General features: G+C 42.6%; 2 protein-coding genes across 14 annotated transcripts in view; one reads left to right on the top strand and one right to left on the bottom strand.

Moving 5' to 3' along the window:
• map2 (microtubule-associated protein 2) overlaps positions 1–1097 on the top strand; it is a 123901-nt gene extending 122804 nt beyond the window's left edge. For 11 of the 12 annotated variants that reach the window (XM_036974805.1, XM_036974803.1, XM_036974804.1 and 8 more), the window contains 2 exons: positions 198–310; positions 838–1097. In XM_036974805.1, coding sequence (XP_036830700.1) covers positions 198–310; positions 838–1062 — 338 coding nt within the window. In that variant the 3' untranslated portion in view covers positions 1063–1097. The remainder of the gene's footprint in view (positions 1–197; positions 311–837) is intronic. The other variant, XM_036974797.1, reaches the window with a different exon arrangement.
• Positions 1098–7419: 6322 nt separating this feature from the next.
• On the bottom strand, positions 7420–16255 carry myl1 (myosin, light chain 1, alkali; skeletal, fast). 2 transcript variants are annotated; one of them, NM_001124291.1, is given in 9 exon segments: positions 7423–7880; positions 7914–7953; positions 8752–8829; positions 8960–9133; positions 10302–10445; positions 14026–14053; positions 15862–15933; positions 15936–15957; positions 15959–16056. In NM_001124291.1, coding segments are annotated over 8 exon segments (582 nt in total). In that variant the 5' UTR covers positions 15994–16056; the 3' UTR covers positions 7423–7880; positions 7914–7924.
• Positions 16256–17435: the final 1180 nt, after the last annotated feature.

The raw sequence follows: 17435 nt of genomic DNA, 5'->3' as shown, positions 1-17435 counted from the left end.
CAACAGCTAATGGGGATCCTGATAAGGACTAAGGGTCTTGTCTGTCTTTTCATCGGTTTGACTAATTATTGATGATAAAGTATAATGATTTATTGGAACACCGCTCTCTTTCTCTCTCACCATCTTACCCTTGTCTTCTTGGGTCTTTCTCCCCTTCCCTCTGCTCCCCTTCTCCCTCTCTCCATCTGCTCCACCAGGGGGAGGTAACGTGCGCATAGAAAATGTGAAGCTGGACTTCAAAGACAAGGCCCAGCCCAAGGTGGGTTCCCTGGATAATGCACACCACACCCCTGGTGGAGGCCTCATTATGGTAAGTCCCATCATACTGTCACCTCATCACAACGAAGATTGTGTGAGTCCCAAATGGCACCTTATTCCTTTAAAGGGCCCTATGTGCTCTGGTCAAAAGTAGTGCTCGATAAAGGCAATAAGGTCCCATTTGGGACGCACACTGATCAGTCGGACATCAGTCTCAAACAGTCTCCTCCAAGGTTAGCACCACTCGAACCCACGTATGACATCTGTGTGGGTATCCCTCACGTATGTGTGCATCTGTGTGTCTATTCCCAACCTGTGTGTGTGTGTGTGCATATCCCCAACCTGTGTGTTTGTGCTTATTCCCAACCTGTGTGTGTGTGTGTGTGTGTGTGTGTGTGTGTGTGTGTGTGTGTGTGTGTGTGTGTGTGTGTGTGTGTGTGTGTGTGTGTGTGTGTGTGTGTGTGTGTGTGTGTGTGTGTGTGTGTGTGTGTGTGTGTGTGCATATCCCCAACCTATGTGTTTGTGCTTATCCCCATGTGTGTGCCTCCCGTCTATCTCAATTACCCTAACTCCTTGTAGATCGAGAGCCACAAGCTGTTGTTCCGTGACACGGCCAAGGCCCGGGTGGACCACGGGGCGGAGATCATCATGACCCAGTCACCGGGAACGGGCGTGTCAGGGACGCTGTCCCCCCACCGCCACAGCCACCTGTCGTCCTCCGACAGCATCAACTTGCTGGAGCCTCCACAGCTAGCCACTCTGGCTGACGATGTCACCGCTGCCCTGACCATGCAGGGTTTGTGAGAGCCTTGACAACCTCTACCTGGATCCTTTGACCCCCACCCTGCCTCCAGTCAATCCCAGCCCAGATATCCAGACACCCCAGCCCTGAACACCTTCCCCCTGCCTACAGTCTCCCTCCAGTTCACCCCAGCCCTGAACACCTTCCCCCTGCCTACAGTCTCCCTCCAGTCCACCCCAGCCCTGAACACCTTCCCCCTGCCTACAGTCTCCTTCCAGTTCACCCCAGCCCTGAACACCTTCCCCCTGCCTACAGTCTCCCTCCAGTCCACCCCAGCCCTGAACACCTTCCCCCTGCCTACAGTCTCCTTCCAGTTCACCCCAGCCCTGAACACCTTCCCCCTGCCTACAGTCTCCCTCCAGTCCACCCCAGCCCTGAACACCTTCCCCCTGCCTACAGTCTCCTTCCAGGTCACCCCAGCCCTGAACACCTTCCCCCTGCCTACAGTCTCCCTCCAGTCCACCCCAGCCCTGAACACCTTCCCCCTGCCTACAGTCTCCTTCCAGTTCACCCCAGCCCTGAACACCTTTCCCCTGCCTACAATCTCCCTCCAGTCCACCCCAGCCCTGAACACCTTCCCCCTGCCTACAGTCTCCCTCCAGTCCACCCCAGCCCTGAACACCTTCCCCCTGCCTACAGTCTCCCTCCAGTCCACCCCAGCCCTGAACACCTTCCCCCTGCCTACAGTCTCCCTCCAGTCCACCCCAGCCCTGAACACCTTCCCCCTGCCTACAGTCTCCCTCCAGTCCACCCCAGCCCTGAACACCTTCCCCCTGCCTACAGTCTCCCTCCAGTCCACCCCAGCCCTGAACACCTTCCCCCTGCCTACAGTCTCCCTCCAGTCCACCCCAGCCCTGAACACCTTCCCCCTGCCTACAGTCTCCCTCCAGTCCACCCCAGCCCCGGACGCTTTCCCCTGCCTCCAGACGACTAATCCCAGACTCCTGACACCCTCAACTTGCTTCCAGTTTAACCTGACCCCAAGCCTCGGACTCCCTCACTTTCCTCTAGTCCACTCTGCCTCTAGTCCACTCTGCCTCTAGTCCACTCTGCCTGTAGACTGCTCAGCCCCCCGGAAACCTTCCCTTTGCCTCCACTCAGCCTCTACTCTTCCTGCTAGTCCATCCCAGACACCCTCGCCCCACCCGACCTCCAGTCCACCCTAGACTCCCTCACCCTGTCCCAGCCCTCAGACTTCCTCAACCCTGCTTACTCATCAACCCCAGCCCAGACACTCAGACACCGCCATCCTGCAGCAGCCTCATATCCGCCGCCCGATGGAGCTGCCTACCCTGCCCTATGTCATCAAGATAAATGAAGAAACAACAACCCTGAGGGAACTACAGACTATTTAGAAAGTACTTTTGGTCCATTTTTCTTGATATTTCCATTCCAAGTACCTGTATTTGGTGTATTTTTATTTCTTTATGCTGCATATAGATAGATAGGTATATAAATAGTTAGATGGTGTCGAAGCACTGACCCCAAATCGGCTTTAGCTGTTTGCACAAAATAATCTGGGTAAGGGCCAGGTATAGGGTGGGGTGGTCTCTGTTCAGTGCTTAGAAGCAGCTTTTTCTTGCCATAGGTAGAAAGTCACGTGGCCATGCCCATACAATGCCCGTTCCTACTCGCCAACACGTCTTTTTTTTCTCAGTAAAGTGAATGGATGCCAGACTCAACATTCACCATACATCAAGCATCCTTGAGGCAAATCATGCTTGTCCAACATCCAATATATAATAAATATATAAACAACTATATAAACAAAAGTTTGGACACATCTATTCATTACATTAGATTTTTTTTAAACTATTTTCTACATTGTAGAATAATAGTGAAGACATCAAAATGTTGAAATAACACATATAGAACCATATAACCAAGAAAGTGTTTCAAAAATGTATTTTATATTTGAGATTCTTCAAAGTAGCCACCCTTTGTCTAGATGACAGCTTTGCACACATTTGGCATTATTTTAACCAGCTTCATGAGGTAGTCACCAGGAATGCATTTCAATTTACAGGTGTGCCAATTAACAGGTGTGCCAATTAACAGGTGTGCCAATTAACAGGTGTGCCAATTAACAGGTGTGCCTAATTTGTGGAATTTCTTTCCTTCTTAATGCGTTTGTGTTGTGACAAGGCAGGGGTGGCAAAAGACCAAGTCCATATTATGTCAATAACAGATCAAATAAGCTAAGAGAAATGACAGTCCATCATTACTTTAAGACATGAAGGTCAGTCAATCCGGAAGATTTCAAGAACTTTGAAAGTTTCTTCAAGTGCAGTCGCAAAAACCATCAAGTTCTATGATGAAACCTGCTCTAACAAGGACCGCCACAGGAATGGAAGACCCAGAGTTACCTCTGCTGCAGAGTTCATTAGAGTTACCAGCTTCAGAAATTACAGCCCAAATAAATGCTTCACAGAGTTCAAGTTAATGATACATCTCAACATCTACTGTTCAGAGTTGACTGTGTGAATCAGGCCTTCATGGTTGAATTGCTTTAGAGAAACCTCTACTAAAGGACACCATTAAAGAGAGAAAAAACTTGATTGGGCCAAGAAACATGAGCAATGAACATTAGACTTGTGGAAATCTGTCCTTTGTCCTGATGAATCCAAATTTGAGATTTTTGGTTCCAACTGCCATGTCTTTGTGAGACATGGCAGTAGGTGAACGGATGATCTCCATGTGTGTGGTTCCCACCGTAAAGCATGGAGGAGGAGGTGTGAGGTGTGGGGGTGCTTTGCTGGTGACACTGTCTGTGATTTATTTACAATTGAGGTGAACGGATGAGGTGAACGGATGATCTCCATGTGTGTGGTTCCCACCGTAAAGCATGGAGGAAGAGGTGTGATGTGTGGGGGTGCTTTCTGGTGACACTGTCTGTGATTTATTTACAATTGAAGGCACACTTAACCAGCATGGCTACCACAGCATTCTGCAGCAATACTCCATCCCATCTGGTCTGTGCTTAGTGGGACTATCATTTGTTTTTCAACAGGACAATGACCCAAAACACACCTCCATGCTGTGTAAGGGCAATTTGACCAAGAAGGATGAGATGGTTTGGGATGAGTTGGACCGCAGAGTGAAGGAAAGGCAGCCAACAAGTGCTCAGCATATGTTGGAACTCCTTCAAGACTGTTGGAAAAGCATTCCAGATTAATCTGGTTGAGAGAATGCCAAGAGGGTGCAAAGCTGTCATTAAGGCAAAAGGTGGCTACTTTGAAGAATCTCAAATCTAAAATATATTCTGATTTGCTTTTAACACTGTTTTGGTTACTACGTGATTCCATGTGTGTTATTTCATAGTTTTGATGTCTTCACTAATATTCTAACATGTAGAAAATAGTTTTTAAAAAATTCAAACTTAAATGAGTTGGTGTGTCCAAACTTTTGACTGGTACTGTATATATATATATACAGTATATATGCGAGCTCTTTGTCAGCAACAACATCTCTTCAAAAAACGATTTAAAAAAAGTGAGAAAAAAAAGTCCTTTAAGTTTAACTTATTGCAACAATTGCATTACTGCAAGCACTAGATAATGGTATGATGAGCATGTATCAATTCTAGTTACGGAAAGAGGCTATTTTCTATTTGAAATAAAAGGATTTGAGTAAGTTATTTACTGAATCATTGGATAAAGATATGAACACTTCTTCATGTTTTTGTAGATATTAGTTGACTAGTATGTTATGCTTGTTGAAGTTGACTTCAGACAACTGTGCTGATATTGTTAAGACGTGCATCTTTCAGGCCTGCAATAGAGTACTAAAGGCCCTGTGGCAGACTAGCTTCCTGTCCAGGGGGTGTACTTGTACATCAAGCTGCCTCACACTACAGAAACAGGAGTTAGGCTCCTGCCCATATGGGCCATTCTGGCTCGAACAGGGCTTATTTTACTTAGAGTATTAAATGTACCCTAACTATGTTACTTAACTATCTATCACCTTGTCCGAGAGCCCGTGGATTTCGATGATAAAAAGTCAGGTTACAATCAAGATATTTTTTAGAGTTGAATCATTCCAAGTTGCAGCAGCACATACTTTAGTAGCACAACACATTAGGCTACATCTCCATTACTTCACTTCTCTGTCACTCACACATCTCTCCCGTGAATCCTCCTCACACGCAGGTGAGTCTGGGAAGGGTAGTTTCATATTAAGAGTCCCAACATAAAATCTCAATGGCAAAGGCAATGCCATAATACAATTCTCAGATACACATGACATATTTCTGATTATAAAATATATTTTACTTTCAGAGTACTAAATAATGCTACTCTCAAGAGTTCTCTCTGGGAGTTTTTCTTCTAGAAGGCTGGTTTGCCAGTCCTGGTTAAGTTTAAGAGGATGCTGCAGTGATTCTCATCTCACAAATCTCAGTTCAAAAGAAACTTTGATGTAGCTGAAAGCTCACAGAAGCTGTGATCACGATCCATTCACTAACGCTAGCTACAGTAGGCATTGGATGGCTGTAAGATCTTTTAGTCCATAGTGTTTGATGAACAACCCAAGGCTCTTCGAGCAGGCTGAGAATGCACTCAAGAGGGCTTGCAGTTGTCTGAACAATATTGTGAATGAAACTATGACTATTATTTAAATATTCAATTTAGGAAGCAGCTGTGGAACTCTGGACCCTGTGTCCTTACAGTTCACTTCTAGATGCTAGGTTTGTTTTGTGTAAAACATTTAGGGTGGGGAAATAAAGGGGGAAAATGCATAAAAAAAATACATTTCATATAAACAAACTTAAAAAAAGGAAACTCAACAAATATTGTTGCATCTGTTTGATAAAGTGTTACGGTGTATTTTTTCTGTTGCCATTGTGGTATTCAGCCCTCCTTCCTCTCCTAGTATTCCTGATGTTTGTTTGCTTCTATGTACTTTCTGCATCCCCCTATCTCCTATCCTCTACCCCAACCTACAGCAACTGTTAATGTCATTAAAATTAGATGTACACAGTTTTTTCTCCTGTTGATAAGGTACTAATATAAAAATGCTCTTAACAATTAATGACAATAAAAAAACTACGAAGAACACTCTCGTTTTGAGTACTTCCACACTTTGCTGAACTTATAGTTACCACCAATGTTATTACAGTCAAACAAAATGACCCTAATGACTGGTTGACAAAGTCTCCCACAATGCAGGCGATGGCTGCAGGATGACTTTGGCGAAGAGCAGCTGCAGAAACCTCCAGTCGACTGCAGACAAAACTTCATGAGTTTTGATCACGCTTTTTTGTAAAGTTCATTGTCTACCTGTTTTTTATCTCCAGAATGCAACAAACTTCGAAAGGGTCCACTGACTTGACAAAAAGGATCCACTCGAACGCGTCCATTGAAATGAGCAGATGCAAGACTGCTATCACACATTCACACATAATATCTGCGCATGTGCACGGGTGCGCTTCATGCTGCTACAACATGGTAGCTACGGGACCAAAACTGTGGAGAAGTTTAGTCTCGCACTTCAACGCTTCTGGTTGTTGTGGAAACTGACCCACTACTACTGTTAACTTGTGCATCTACGTCAGTGGTTCTCAATCCTCTCCTCTGGGACCCCCAGATGTTTCACAATTTTGTTATAACCCTGAACAAACCAACCTGATTCACCCAGTCAAGCTCTTGATGATTAGGTGACATTTTGAATCAGGTATGCTACCTGTGGAATAGTTGAAATACATGGAACGGCTGGGCGTCTCTGGGGAGAGGTTTGAGAACCCCTGATCTACATTATCTCGTCGACTGTATCTTTAAACCGAACCTATGACCTGACCCATTACCTTATGCATTACTGCCCCACAGTGGCAATAAATGACATCCCAAAAAACACAAACACTATACAAAACATAAAAGGCTCCTAGCCTTAGGCTTCATTCTGTCCCTAAAACTGAAACTAAATAATATAAAAATGACATAGAAAAGTTTTTGTAAAACTTTAACTAAACAAAATCAAAAGTGGATCTGAAACTGAATTTCAAATAAAATTCTTAAAACTAATAGAAATAGGAATATTAAAAAAAAACGATAATAACCTTGGTTACCCCCCTCTAAAGTGCAAGACCCATACTTAAAAAAAAGAGAGTGACACATATTTTTAAAATCTTTTAATCATTATTTGAGATGCAACAAGAAAACAAATGTTTCGGCTGCTAGGCCACCATCAGTGTTGGTCTGTTTTAACCTCTACCCTGTAGCTACACTCAAGATGCATCCCAAAGGGCAGCCTATTGGGTACTGGTCAAAAGTAGTGTACTATATATGGAATAGGGTACCATTTGGGACATAACCTCACTGTCTGCACTCTCCCGCAGAGCAAAGAATAAGAGCTGCGACACCAGAGGGTTTTTGAAAAGTTTATTATGTGAAATAGCAGAGGAGATAAATAAATTAAGACTGAGGGGATAGATAGGGAGAGTGAGTTTTGATGGCCAGTCTTGAGCAAAGCCAGTCACCTCTACTGGCCCAATCCAGGGAGTAAGTAAGTGATGGAAGGTTTATCTTAACTACTGCAACGTTTCAGTGAGTCATCCCTACCTCTTTTCCCTCACCGACCCACGGTGGAGAGGCATACCAGGGGACAAGACAACAAGAGCATCTGACGGTTGGCTGGAGAGAAAAAAGGACAGCTTCCAATCGAGGAAAATAGAGAGCAGAGTCGGAGGTCGGAGTCAGACCAAAAGAAAAAGAATGAAACTAACAACAAAAATTACATCTCATAGTCCATTTTCCCCCTGTCTCTTTATCAGGTGGTGGTGAAGAACTGTGGGGGAGTGGATGTCCTGACACCGTTGGGTCTGCAGATAACACGTTAGCTTCCTCGTTAGCCACTGCAGCTGGAGGATCCTTAAATAGACATGATGTGCTTGACAAAGGCTGCAGGGTTGAGGAAGGAGTGAGGGGAGGCAAAGGAGGGGGGGGGGAGTAGAGGGGTGAGGAGGGAGGAAGGAGTGAGGGGAGACAAAGGAGGGGGGGAGTAGAGGGGTGAGGAGGGAGGGTTAGGAGGTGGTCACAGGGGAAATAAAAAAGATTAAAACAGAGGAGTGAGTAAGCGCATAAATATATATATATATATAGATCTATATAAATATATATCCAACAAGTAAAATATATATATATATATATTTATTTTTACTTGTTGGACATTAAAGACTGTAAAAACACCAGCAAATCAGCTCCAAGTGATTTTAATTTAGGAAATCTCTTCCAAAGTATTCCCACACATAATATAGAATCAATGTGATCGTATACAAATGTATGCAAAGTTTGAAATGATAATGTTTTAGTCAAATAATATATCTGTTTGACCTTCTTCCAGTCAATTTGCAGTCTACAAATGATTTGTCATTATGTTCAGGCCCCCTGACCTTCCATGAAAGAACAAATCATCCCACGGCTGAATCGAGTTGATGATCACTGCTTTACACTATACTTGCTTGTTTTGTCACATAAACTGAAATCCAAACTAGACGTTGAACTGACGTCTGTGCCCAGTGGGAAGTCACCGACTTATAATGCATATTGTTGAAGAGAAGTATCAAATCACGCTGTCAGATTATAATGAGGTTTATGGTAATTGTTTGACATTGGTTTGGCACTACGAAAATGTCTCCCTATATGTAATAGGGTGCCATTTGGGATGTGACCTAATACTTGGAAGACTTGAAAGCTTACCCTCGAAGTTAATACTGCCGTTCTCGTCCTCCTGTCCTTGCATGAGGCCATCAATCTCAGCCTCGCTCATCTTCTCACCTAGAGGGAGGGAGAGGTGAGAGAGGTCAGGTCACCAGCTGGTCTGGTGTCATATAATATACGCAGACAGGAACGCATGCACTCATACACACACACTTCATGTTACAACTAAACCAAGGCAGCCACTCACCCAGTGTTCCAAGAACAATACGCAGCTCAGCTCCCATCACGGTGCCGTTGCCCTCCTTGTCAAAGACGCGCAGACCCTCAACGTAGTCATCGAAGGTTCCCTTGTTTGGGTCGTTGACAATGTGCTGGAGCATGGGAAGGAAGGCCTCGAACTCCAATCTCTTGGCGGCCATGTCTGTGGGCAGCCAGAGTGAGAGGAAATGCACTATAAGTATACAGTAGGTCCACATCATACAATACACTACTAGCAGTTATACCATTGAGACTAAACTCTGTGTGTGTGTGTGTGTGTGTGTGTGTGTGTGTGTGTGTGTGTGTGTGTGTGTGTGTGTGTGTGTGTGTGTGTGTGTGTGTGTGTGTGTGTGTGTGTGTGTGTGTGTGTGTGTGTGTGTGTGTGTGTGTGTGTGTGTGTGTGTGTGTGTGTGTGTGTCAAAATATAAGTACATACATAGATGGGGCGGCAGGTAGCCTAGTGATTAGAGCGTTGGACTCGTAACCGAAAGGTTGCAAGATCGAATCCCTGAGCTGACAAGGTAAAAATCTGTCGTTCTGGCCTTGAACAAGGCACTTAACCCACTGTTCCTAGGCCATCATTGAAAATAGGAATTTGTTCTTAACCAACTTTCCTAGTTAAATAATGTTAAAAAATGGTTCACACTGGCAGGTATTGTAACCCTACTTCAAAGACCTTCTGCAACTACTCAGGCTTAACAGCACCGATGGAGGGATCTGTCAGCTATTCAGGCTTAACACCACCAATGGAGGGATCTGTCCATCATGACAGGTGCTGAATTGTTACAATGTGCTATAAAATGGATCTGACAAATGCCAAGGCCTAGTCCATTGACTATGATAGACATCGCATCGTTGTGTCTGTGAGAGCACGAGCAGCAACGGTAGTCAGCTTTCTCCTTCTACTACTTCTATGAGTTGGCAAACAAACTGAAACGGTGCATACTACCTCCGAAGTATGTTGTTTGAAAAAGGTATAAAGCCAAGGTTGGCGATTTACTGCCACCTGCAGTTGTGGAATGTTTGCTGACGAGTATAATTCATTGGCTGATCCCTCCTTTCCTAACCCATAGGAAGTCCTACTCAGTTGACTACTTCAAAATGGTGGAAGTCCTCAATGGCGCAGCCCATACCAAAACCGTCTTTTGTCTTCTATCTATCTCTATGGTGTGGTTACTTACTGAAGGACATGTTCTCTTCCCTAGTGTGCTATATAAGGACAAACGTGTGTGTCCTTGTATCCGTTTGTGTATGTGTGTGTGTGCGTGTGTGTATGCCTGCACTTGTGTGTCCTTGTATCCGTTTACGTATTGTATATGTGTGTGTCTTACCTTCATCGGAGGGGTTGCCCAGGACTTTGCGCACCTCCTTGTTGGTAGGGTTCTGTCCCAGGGCGCGCATGATATCAGCGACCTGGTTGTAAGCCACCTTCGAGTCACCCACCCTGTCAAAGAGACCGAAAGCCTCCTTGTAGTCTGTGGTGTGGTGAGGTGAGGTGAGATGAGATGAGATGAGAGAGAGAGATAGAGAGAGAGAGAGAGAGAGGGAGAGAGAGGGAGGGAGAGAGATGGAGAGAGAGAGGGAGAGAGAGAGAGAGAGAGAGAGAGAGAGAGAGAGAGAGAGAGAGAGAGAGAGGGTTTTATTATCCTCAGAGTACCTGGGCTAGAGGCCAACAGAAGCTATTATAACAAACCAAGAGATCTATGAAACAAACATGCAGACCATTTGGTCTTTGGTGTTTTTGCAGGGATTATTGTAAATATCTCAAATCAATGATGAGAGTTTCGTCCTATCCTTTTTATTATTGTATCTGGATGTAGAATTGCCTCCTGTTTATATTTGATTTAACCTGTAATTATCCAGGAAGTCCCATTGAGGTCAGAATACCTCTTTTACAAGGGATACCTAGCCGAATATATCATTTCAATCAAGCAGAGCAGGTAATGTTTGAGAATGGATCTAGGTAAATGGAGAGAAATATCTTTGTAGGGCTGCTTTCTGTGTCAGCACATGCGCACTTGCGCAGCAGCAAGCTGTTGCACTTCACTTTTCATCCTCACTAACAGTGGTGGAAAAAATATTATATTGTCATACTTGAGTAAAAGTAAGGCTTTAATAGAAAATGACTCAAGTAAAAGTGAAAGTCACCCAGTAAAATACTACTTGAGTAAAAGTCTAAAAGTATTTAGTTTTAAATATACTTAAGCATCAAAAGTAAATGGAATTGATAAAATGTCATTAGGTATCAAAAGTGAAAGTATAAATAATTTCATATTCCTTATTATTAAGCAAACCAGATTGCACAATTGTCTTGTTTTTGTTATTGATGGATAGCCAGGGGCACACTCCAACATGCAGACATAATTTACAAAGGAAGCATTTGTGTTTAGTGAGTCTGCCAGGTCAGAGGCAGTAGGGATGACAAGGGATGTTCTTTTGATAAGTGTGTGAATTGGACCGTTTTCCTGTCAAAATGTACTTTTGGTTGTCAGGGAATATGTATGGAGTAAAAAGTACATTATTTTCTTTAGGGATGTAGTGAAGTATAATGTAAAAGTTGCCAAAAATATAAATAGTAAAAGTAAAGTACAGATACCCCCCAAAAACGACTTAAGTAGTACTTTAAAGTATTATTACTTAAGTATTTTACACCACTGCTCACTAACAATTGCGCACGTGCAATGGGGAGAGACAACACCAGCACGGGAAGATAACAAGAGTTACCTACCTAGCCTAAACATTTATATGGGCTTATGATGGAAATTTACATTTATATGGGCTTGTGATGGAACTCGACTGAAAGTGATCCGTTGAAAGATTAATAGTTATATTGTGATTTCCTGCTCCGCGCGAGCCCCAGCTGTCTCTTTCTCTCTATTTCTTGCGGGCCGCACAAGACGGGACCAACTTGGAATCAATACTGAAGAGAGAATATGAGCCCCGCTCCTTTATAAGGCAATGCTGTGAATGGACTGAGTAAACCAAGAGAATGCTGACAGTAGCGTAACCAACAACCAGCCAGGGCGATGACTGCGCTATCGCCTGCTGACGATGGACGTGAACAGGGTGCGGTGACCAAAATTGAACTTTATGCAAATATTCCAATCGAAGCTCACTATAGTTTCCAGCCCCTACTGGATTGGCTGTTGATATCTAGCACTACCTAGAGGCTTGCTAGCTTGCTAGCACCAACATGAGGGCGAAGCAACTATGGATTTCCGAATTTAGGAGTTAAAAAGGATCTCAGTTGGCATCCTCCAGGGCATTCTTTGGTAATGAGCTCAGCTTTATCAAAGGGTGACAATATGAGACAGGATGCATTTAAGTCTTTGACATTTAGAATGTCAATGAGAATGGAATAAAAAATTTGGAAATCCTACATGTGTTATTAGGCCTATGGATAAAAAAAAATTATGTTCCATATTGCTTGACAACTTTAAAACATTTTACTGCTGTGAGCTAAATCAAGGTGGGCTTAACACATTGGCTTAAAAAAAGAGCATGCCTGCACCATGTCAGATATAGAGTTGAAATGTATTCAATTTTGAGTTTGCATCCCAATATGACACTTTATATACAGTACCAGTCAAGAGTTTGGACACACCTACTCATTCAAGGGTTTTTCTTTATTTTGACAATTTTCTACATTGTAGAATAATAGTGAAGACATCAAAACTATGCAATAACACATATGGAATCATGTAGTAAGCAAAAAAGTGACAAATCAAAATATATTTAATATTTGAGATTGTTCAAAGTAGCCACCCTTTGCCTTGATGCCAGCTTTGCACACTCTGGAATGAGTTGGTGTGTCCAAACTTTTGACTGGTACTGTACATCACAGAATACTTTAATATCACAAAACCAATTAACATAGAAACACCGGATATTCAGCGTTTAAAAAAATAATGTTAATTAATTATGAAATATTTATAACATTCCACCCATGAGGCCACTAGGGGGAGATTTGGTCAGTTGACTGCAACTAGCCTTATGTTATAACAGGTTATAACTCATTGTGACAGTTTATAACGGGTCAAGTGGTGCGCTAATCTGTGGTGCCGTAATCTGTGGTCCAAACAGATATCATGAATTTAATTGAATAGTTTTGTTGTTTGTTTATATAATATATCAGGCTTTTTTGCCCAGTGTTAATTTAGCCATAATGTTTTTACATTCATATAGAGGGGTGAACTGTGTCCTGAGAACCTTAGAGGATTGACCATTGACATTTTGGAAAATGTATTGAGATTGGCTGCTATTAAGTTGTAAATACCCTCCTGAGGTTGAAAAGTAAGCCTAGTCAAAATATTACTATTGCATTTTGTTTGGTATTTGTTATATTTTTAAACACTACTTAGTCCAGGTGTAGGAAAAGAGATAACATTGAGATAGAAATCAGTGGCAGCTAATCCATGTTGGATAAATAATATGTAAAAAGACCTAAAGTGGATTTATTAAAGTGGGTTTTATTAGCCGTCAGAGGTACAGCCCTGGGTTCAAATACTATTTGAAATATTTGCTCTAGCCTGCCTGGAGTGCCGGGTGAGCGAGGTTTGCGGTTCTGGGATTATTCTATTGGTCCATTCAGCCAGGCACGCTCAGAAAAAGTATTTGAAATGATTTCAAATAGTATTTTAACCCAGGTCTGCGAAGGTGCAGTGTTAGTGATCTCTTTTACAGCAGTGATAGTGATAACATTTTACAGCAGTGACAGTGATAATGTTTTACAGCAGTGACAGTGATAACGTTTTACAGCAGTGATAGTGATAACGTTTTACAGCAGTGACAGTGATAACGTTTTACAGCAGTGACAGTGATAACGTTTTACAGCAGTGATAGTGATAACGTTTTACAGCAGTGATAGTGATAACGTTTTACAGCAGTGACAGCGATATCAGATTTGTATTTATTTTTTACAGTAATAGTAATAGTAATATGGCCGATTTTCAAGACACATATTTAGCTTATAGTATTGGCCTAAGAAACACTTTCAATAGATCATTTAACATGCCTTTTAAACTGCCCCTTAGTAATATGGTTTAGTGAACATACCCTCATGCTGGTCGGGAGTGAACTCCACCTGTAGAGGAAAGCAGAGAAAAACAATCAGAACATTGAAAGAAAGTGGGGGTCCACTTTGGAACATTTACAGCCAGTGTAGTAATACCATCTCGGCACAATTCCACTGTCTGCTATATCAGATCTGAGACTTTCTATGGACTTAAACCCTCCTATTATACTGTCTAGGGAAATTGATGAGTAGCCTTGACTACAGCCTTTCTATATCTCCCCAGAACAGTTTCTCTCCTAAACCTGATTCTGGAACGAGAGTCTTGGTATCGCAAGAATACCAGTGTAGTAGGCTAACTCCACTTTACTTAACTCCAGTTCCTGACTTACAGGGGGCTTGGGTCATCTCCTTACTATTTTACAGTCCATCTCACACACCAATGAAACAGAGTGCCATAAGAAGGGGATGGGGTTTTGGGGTACCCGTCTGCAATAGTCTCCCAGTTTTACTTTAGGTCTCATACTGTCTAAAATGTGAGGCCATCTGCTATTGGGCTGTTGGAGTAGGCCTAGGCTATACACACTAGGCTCACTACCTTGAGATCAAACATAACATTTTCAAGTGATTATGTACCAGTAGATTTTCCTTTGACTCCTTACAATGTAGAAAAACATTTGACAATCATTTTGCAAATGACTAACTGCAAAAGGGATATATAGCCTAATATGCATCTCTTAATCTTGTATTGCTGCTTAAACAATACTGATTGTTATTGTAGGTTATTTTGACAATTGGATTTTGCTTGAAAATAACAGTCAATTGGATTATAAATTGGACTAATCCAACAAAAACACCACATATCCCACTCTGCAAAGACATATATCGATTCCACATGGGTTCAAAGTAATTTCGTTGAAATTATGTGAAACAACGTTCATTCAACAAGCGTGCCCCAGTGGAAAGCACTGGGGCTATGCTCCCATCAGCTAAGAAATATTACCCCTACCAATCCTCGAAACAAAATTAGCTCCACAGCTATACTCTTATGATGGTACTCGGTCTTTGAGGTCCATCTTTAGATACTTGAACATGTCCACATTTGGTGACAAGTTCCATTGCCATTTCACCTTGTTACAAACTCGTACAGCCTATCAGGGGAGCCGAGGGGCTTAGGGCGTGGCTTAGATGAGCGAGAGCACCGCGTCTCCGGAGCTGTCCGAGGTTCTGTCTCAACATTTTTAATCCTGCTTCAGAATTAGGTCCGTCTCAGAGAGCACTCATAACATTTGCCATATAATACATTATGGAAAACATGACAAAATAATCCCAACATAATTATTTGTCAAAATAAAACAGTATGCCTACTTTGTTCAAGTTAATTAAACTATTTCAAAACTGTGGTAACTCCATAGGTTGAAATAGGTAGCCTAATAAGTAATATTTGCCTACAATATCCTAACAGCACACAAATATATTGGTTATCAATTTGTATATTTCAATTTAGTAGGGATTTACATTCCCATATGATATGTAGTCTAGGCCCATATGATTGTAGCATCAAGCATGTAGTGAGTGATAATGGCCCTTCACAACCTTTGGCAACCATACCATACTGTAGCTTCAGAAAAACACACTCCCAACGAACGACCAGGCCAAACACCGACTATATCACACATATGCAACGGAGAGACTATAAAGAAGCATAGTAACAAATAAAGCCTAGTAAATGTAAATATTTAAATTATACTGTGACTCATGAAAGAATAGCATAATCAACATTTTTATTTTGCAGACAGACAAAGTACCCTATAGGATAGCGGGAGGATGCAGGGCATAGGCTAGGGGAGGCAGGGTAAAGGCAGAAAGAACATAGTTACCTTGACTTTGGACAAGTCAAGTGCAGGGGGAGCAGCTACCACATCAGGCTCGGGTGCGGGAGCAGGTGCGGCTGCCTTTGCAGGCTCGGCTTTCTTGGCGGGTGCCGCCTTAGCGTCCTTCTTGGGTGCCATTTTAGCAGAGAGTAAGTTAGTTAGCTACTTCACCGATAATTCAGACAGTTCCCGCGTAAGCTTGGAGAAGACTCGGAGCATGAAGGGAGCATCTGGGCGTATATATATATGAGTATATTTTACAAAGTACCCTTGTCAAAGCAGCCCAAGGGACGGGATTGGACAGCACCAGGAGAGGCGTGGGGGGCTGTTCTATACATGGAATAGGGACACCCCATGTAAGTCGCGGCCGAGGATGAGCGTCAGAAGATGTTTATTTAAAACGATGCTAGCTGTGGAAAAAAATAAAAACATGGGAAGCGGTGAGTGAGGTCCTCCGGGGTTACCCGGTAGCCTAAAGGGCAGCCGCCCGGTAACGATAGCCTAATTTTTACAGCCACTGTTTAATATCGGCTGAGCCAAGGAAGGCATCATCAGTCTTGTGTGTGATGACACACAACATCGCTCATTATCTTTCCCGTGTCTCTCGTTATGAGGAAATGTATCTATGAGGGCTATCAGTGACAATAAGATGGTTCAGTTTTCAAAGTTAATAAAATGTAAGCTTTCTATTCTTCCAGTCAGATGTGGGTTATATGCATGCAGTGAGATGCACATTTGTTTATCTCTGACCGTTTTCTCATTCGTGCATTTTCCCTATAGTCAAGGCTACTTGATGAACATAATATAAATAGAATAGAATAGAAAGCATTACAATAAGTGGGAATAGAATATAACTTTTTGACCAGCCAAGGGTGGATTTCTTTCATGGGCTTCACCAAACCTTCATTTTTAAAACTAAATAAGATAGAGAATGGAGTCAAATAGGCCCAAGTAGAGAATAACAAATCTGGGATATGACTACTTCTAATGTGGTCTATATCTGATGTCACTGCCCCTGTTATGTTATCACTTCTAGTATAGCCTAGGCTATTTTCATGTCTTGAGACGAAATGTAAAACCGGAATGCAAATGCCCCCCCCCCCCCACTCTCTCACACACGCACACAAACACGCACACACAGTCAGAGACATACAATCCCACATTCGGTGACACATCTTATATCTCTTTATGATTAATGACAGTGAAATCAGCTCCTCACTCAGTCATGCTTCATGGGTTGTCAAAATGATTATGTGAAGGCAATCACTCTACTTGGTAGAAATCAATCAGAAGACCTCAGTTTTAAAAAAGGAACAGTTTCTATTTGTAGCTGACCTAATGACAGGGGCATGGCACTTCCTGCAGTTGACCTGAGGGGATGATGGGGGAAATGGGGGAGTGGGTCACACAAGTAGGTCTAGGCTACCAGTATGTGCAAATGTCTATTTCAACTAGATTTTTTATGATATTATGTTTGTATGGACTTCACAAACTGTGTCCTTTATCTTTATTGTAGACTATTAGTTTATATTTGAAGATAAAAAACACACTAACACACATAGTAGATTAAAAACACACTA

This window comes from Oncorhynchus mykiss, chromosome 3 (assembly GCF_013265735.2).
Source record: "Oncorhynchus mykiss isolate Arlee chromosome 3, USDA_OmykA_1.1, whole genome shotgun sequence".
NCBI classification, from domain to species: Eukaryota; Metazoa; Chordata; class Actinopteri; order Salmoniformes; family Salmonidae; genus Oncorhynchus; species Oncorhynchus mykiss.
This window is presented reverse-complemented; position numbering and strand designations above follow the sequence as displayed.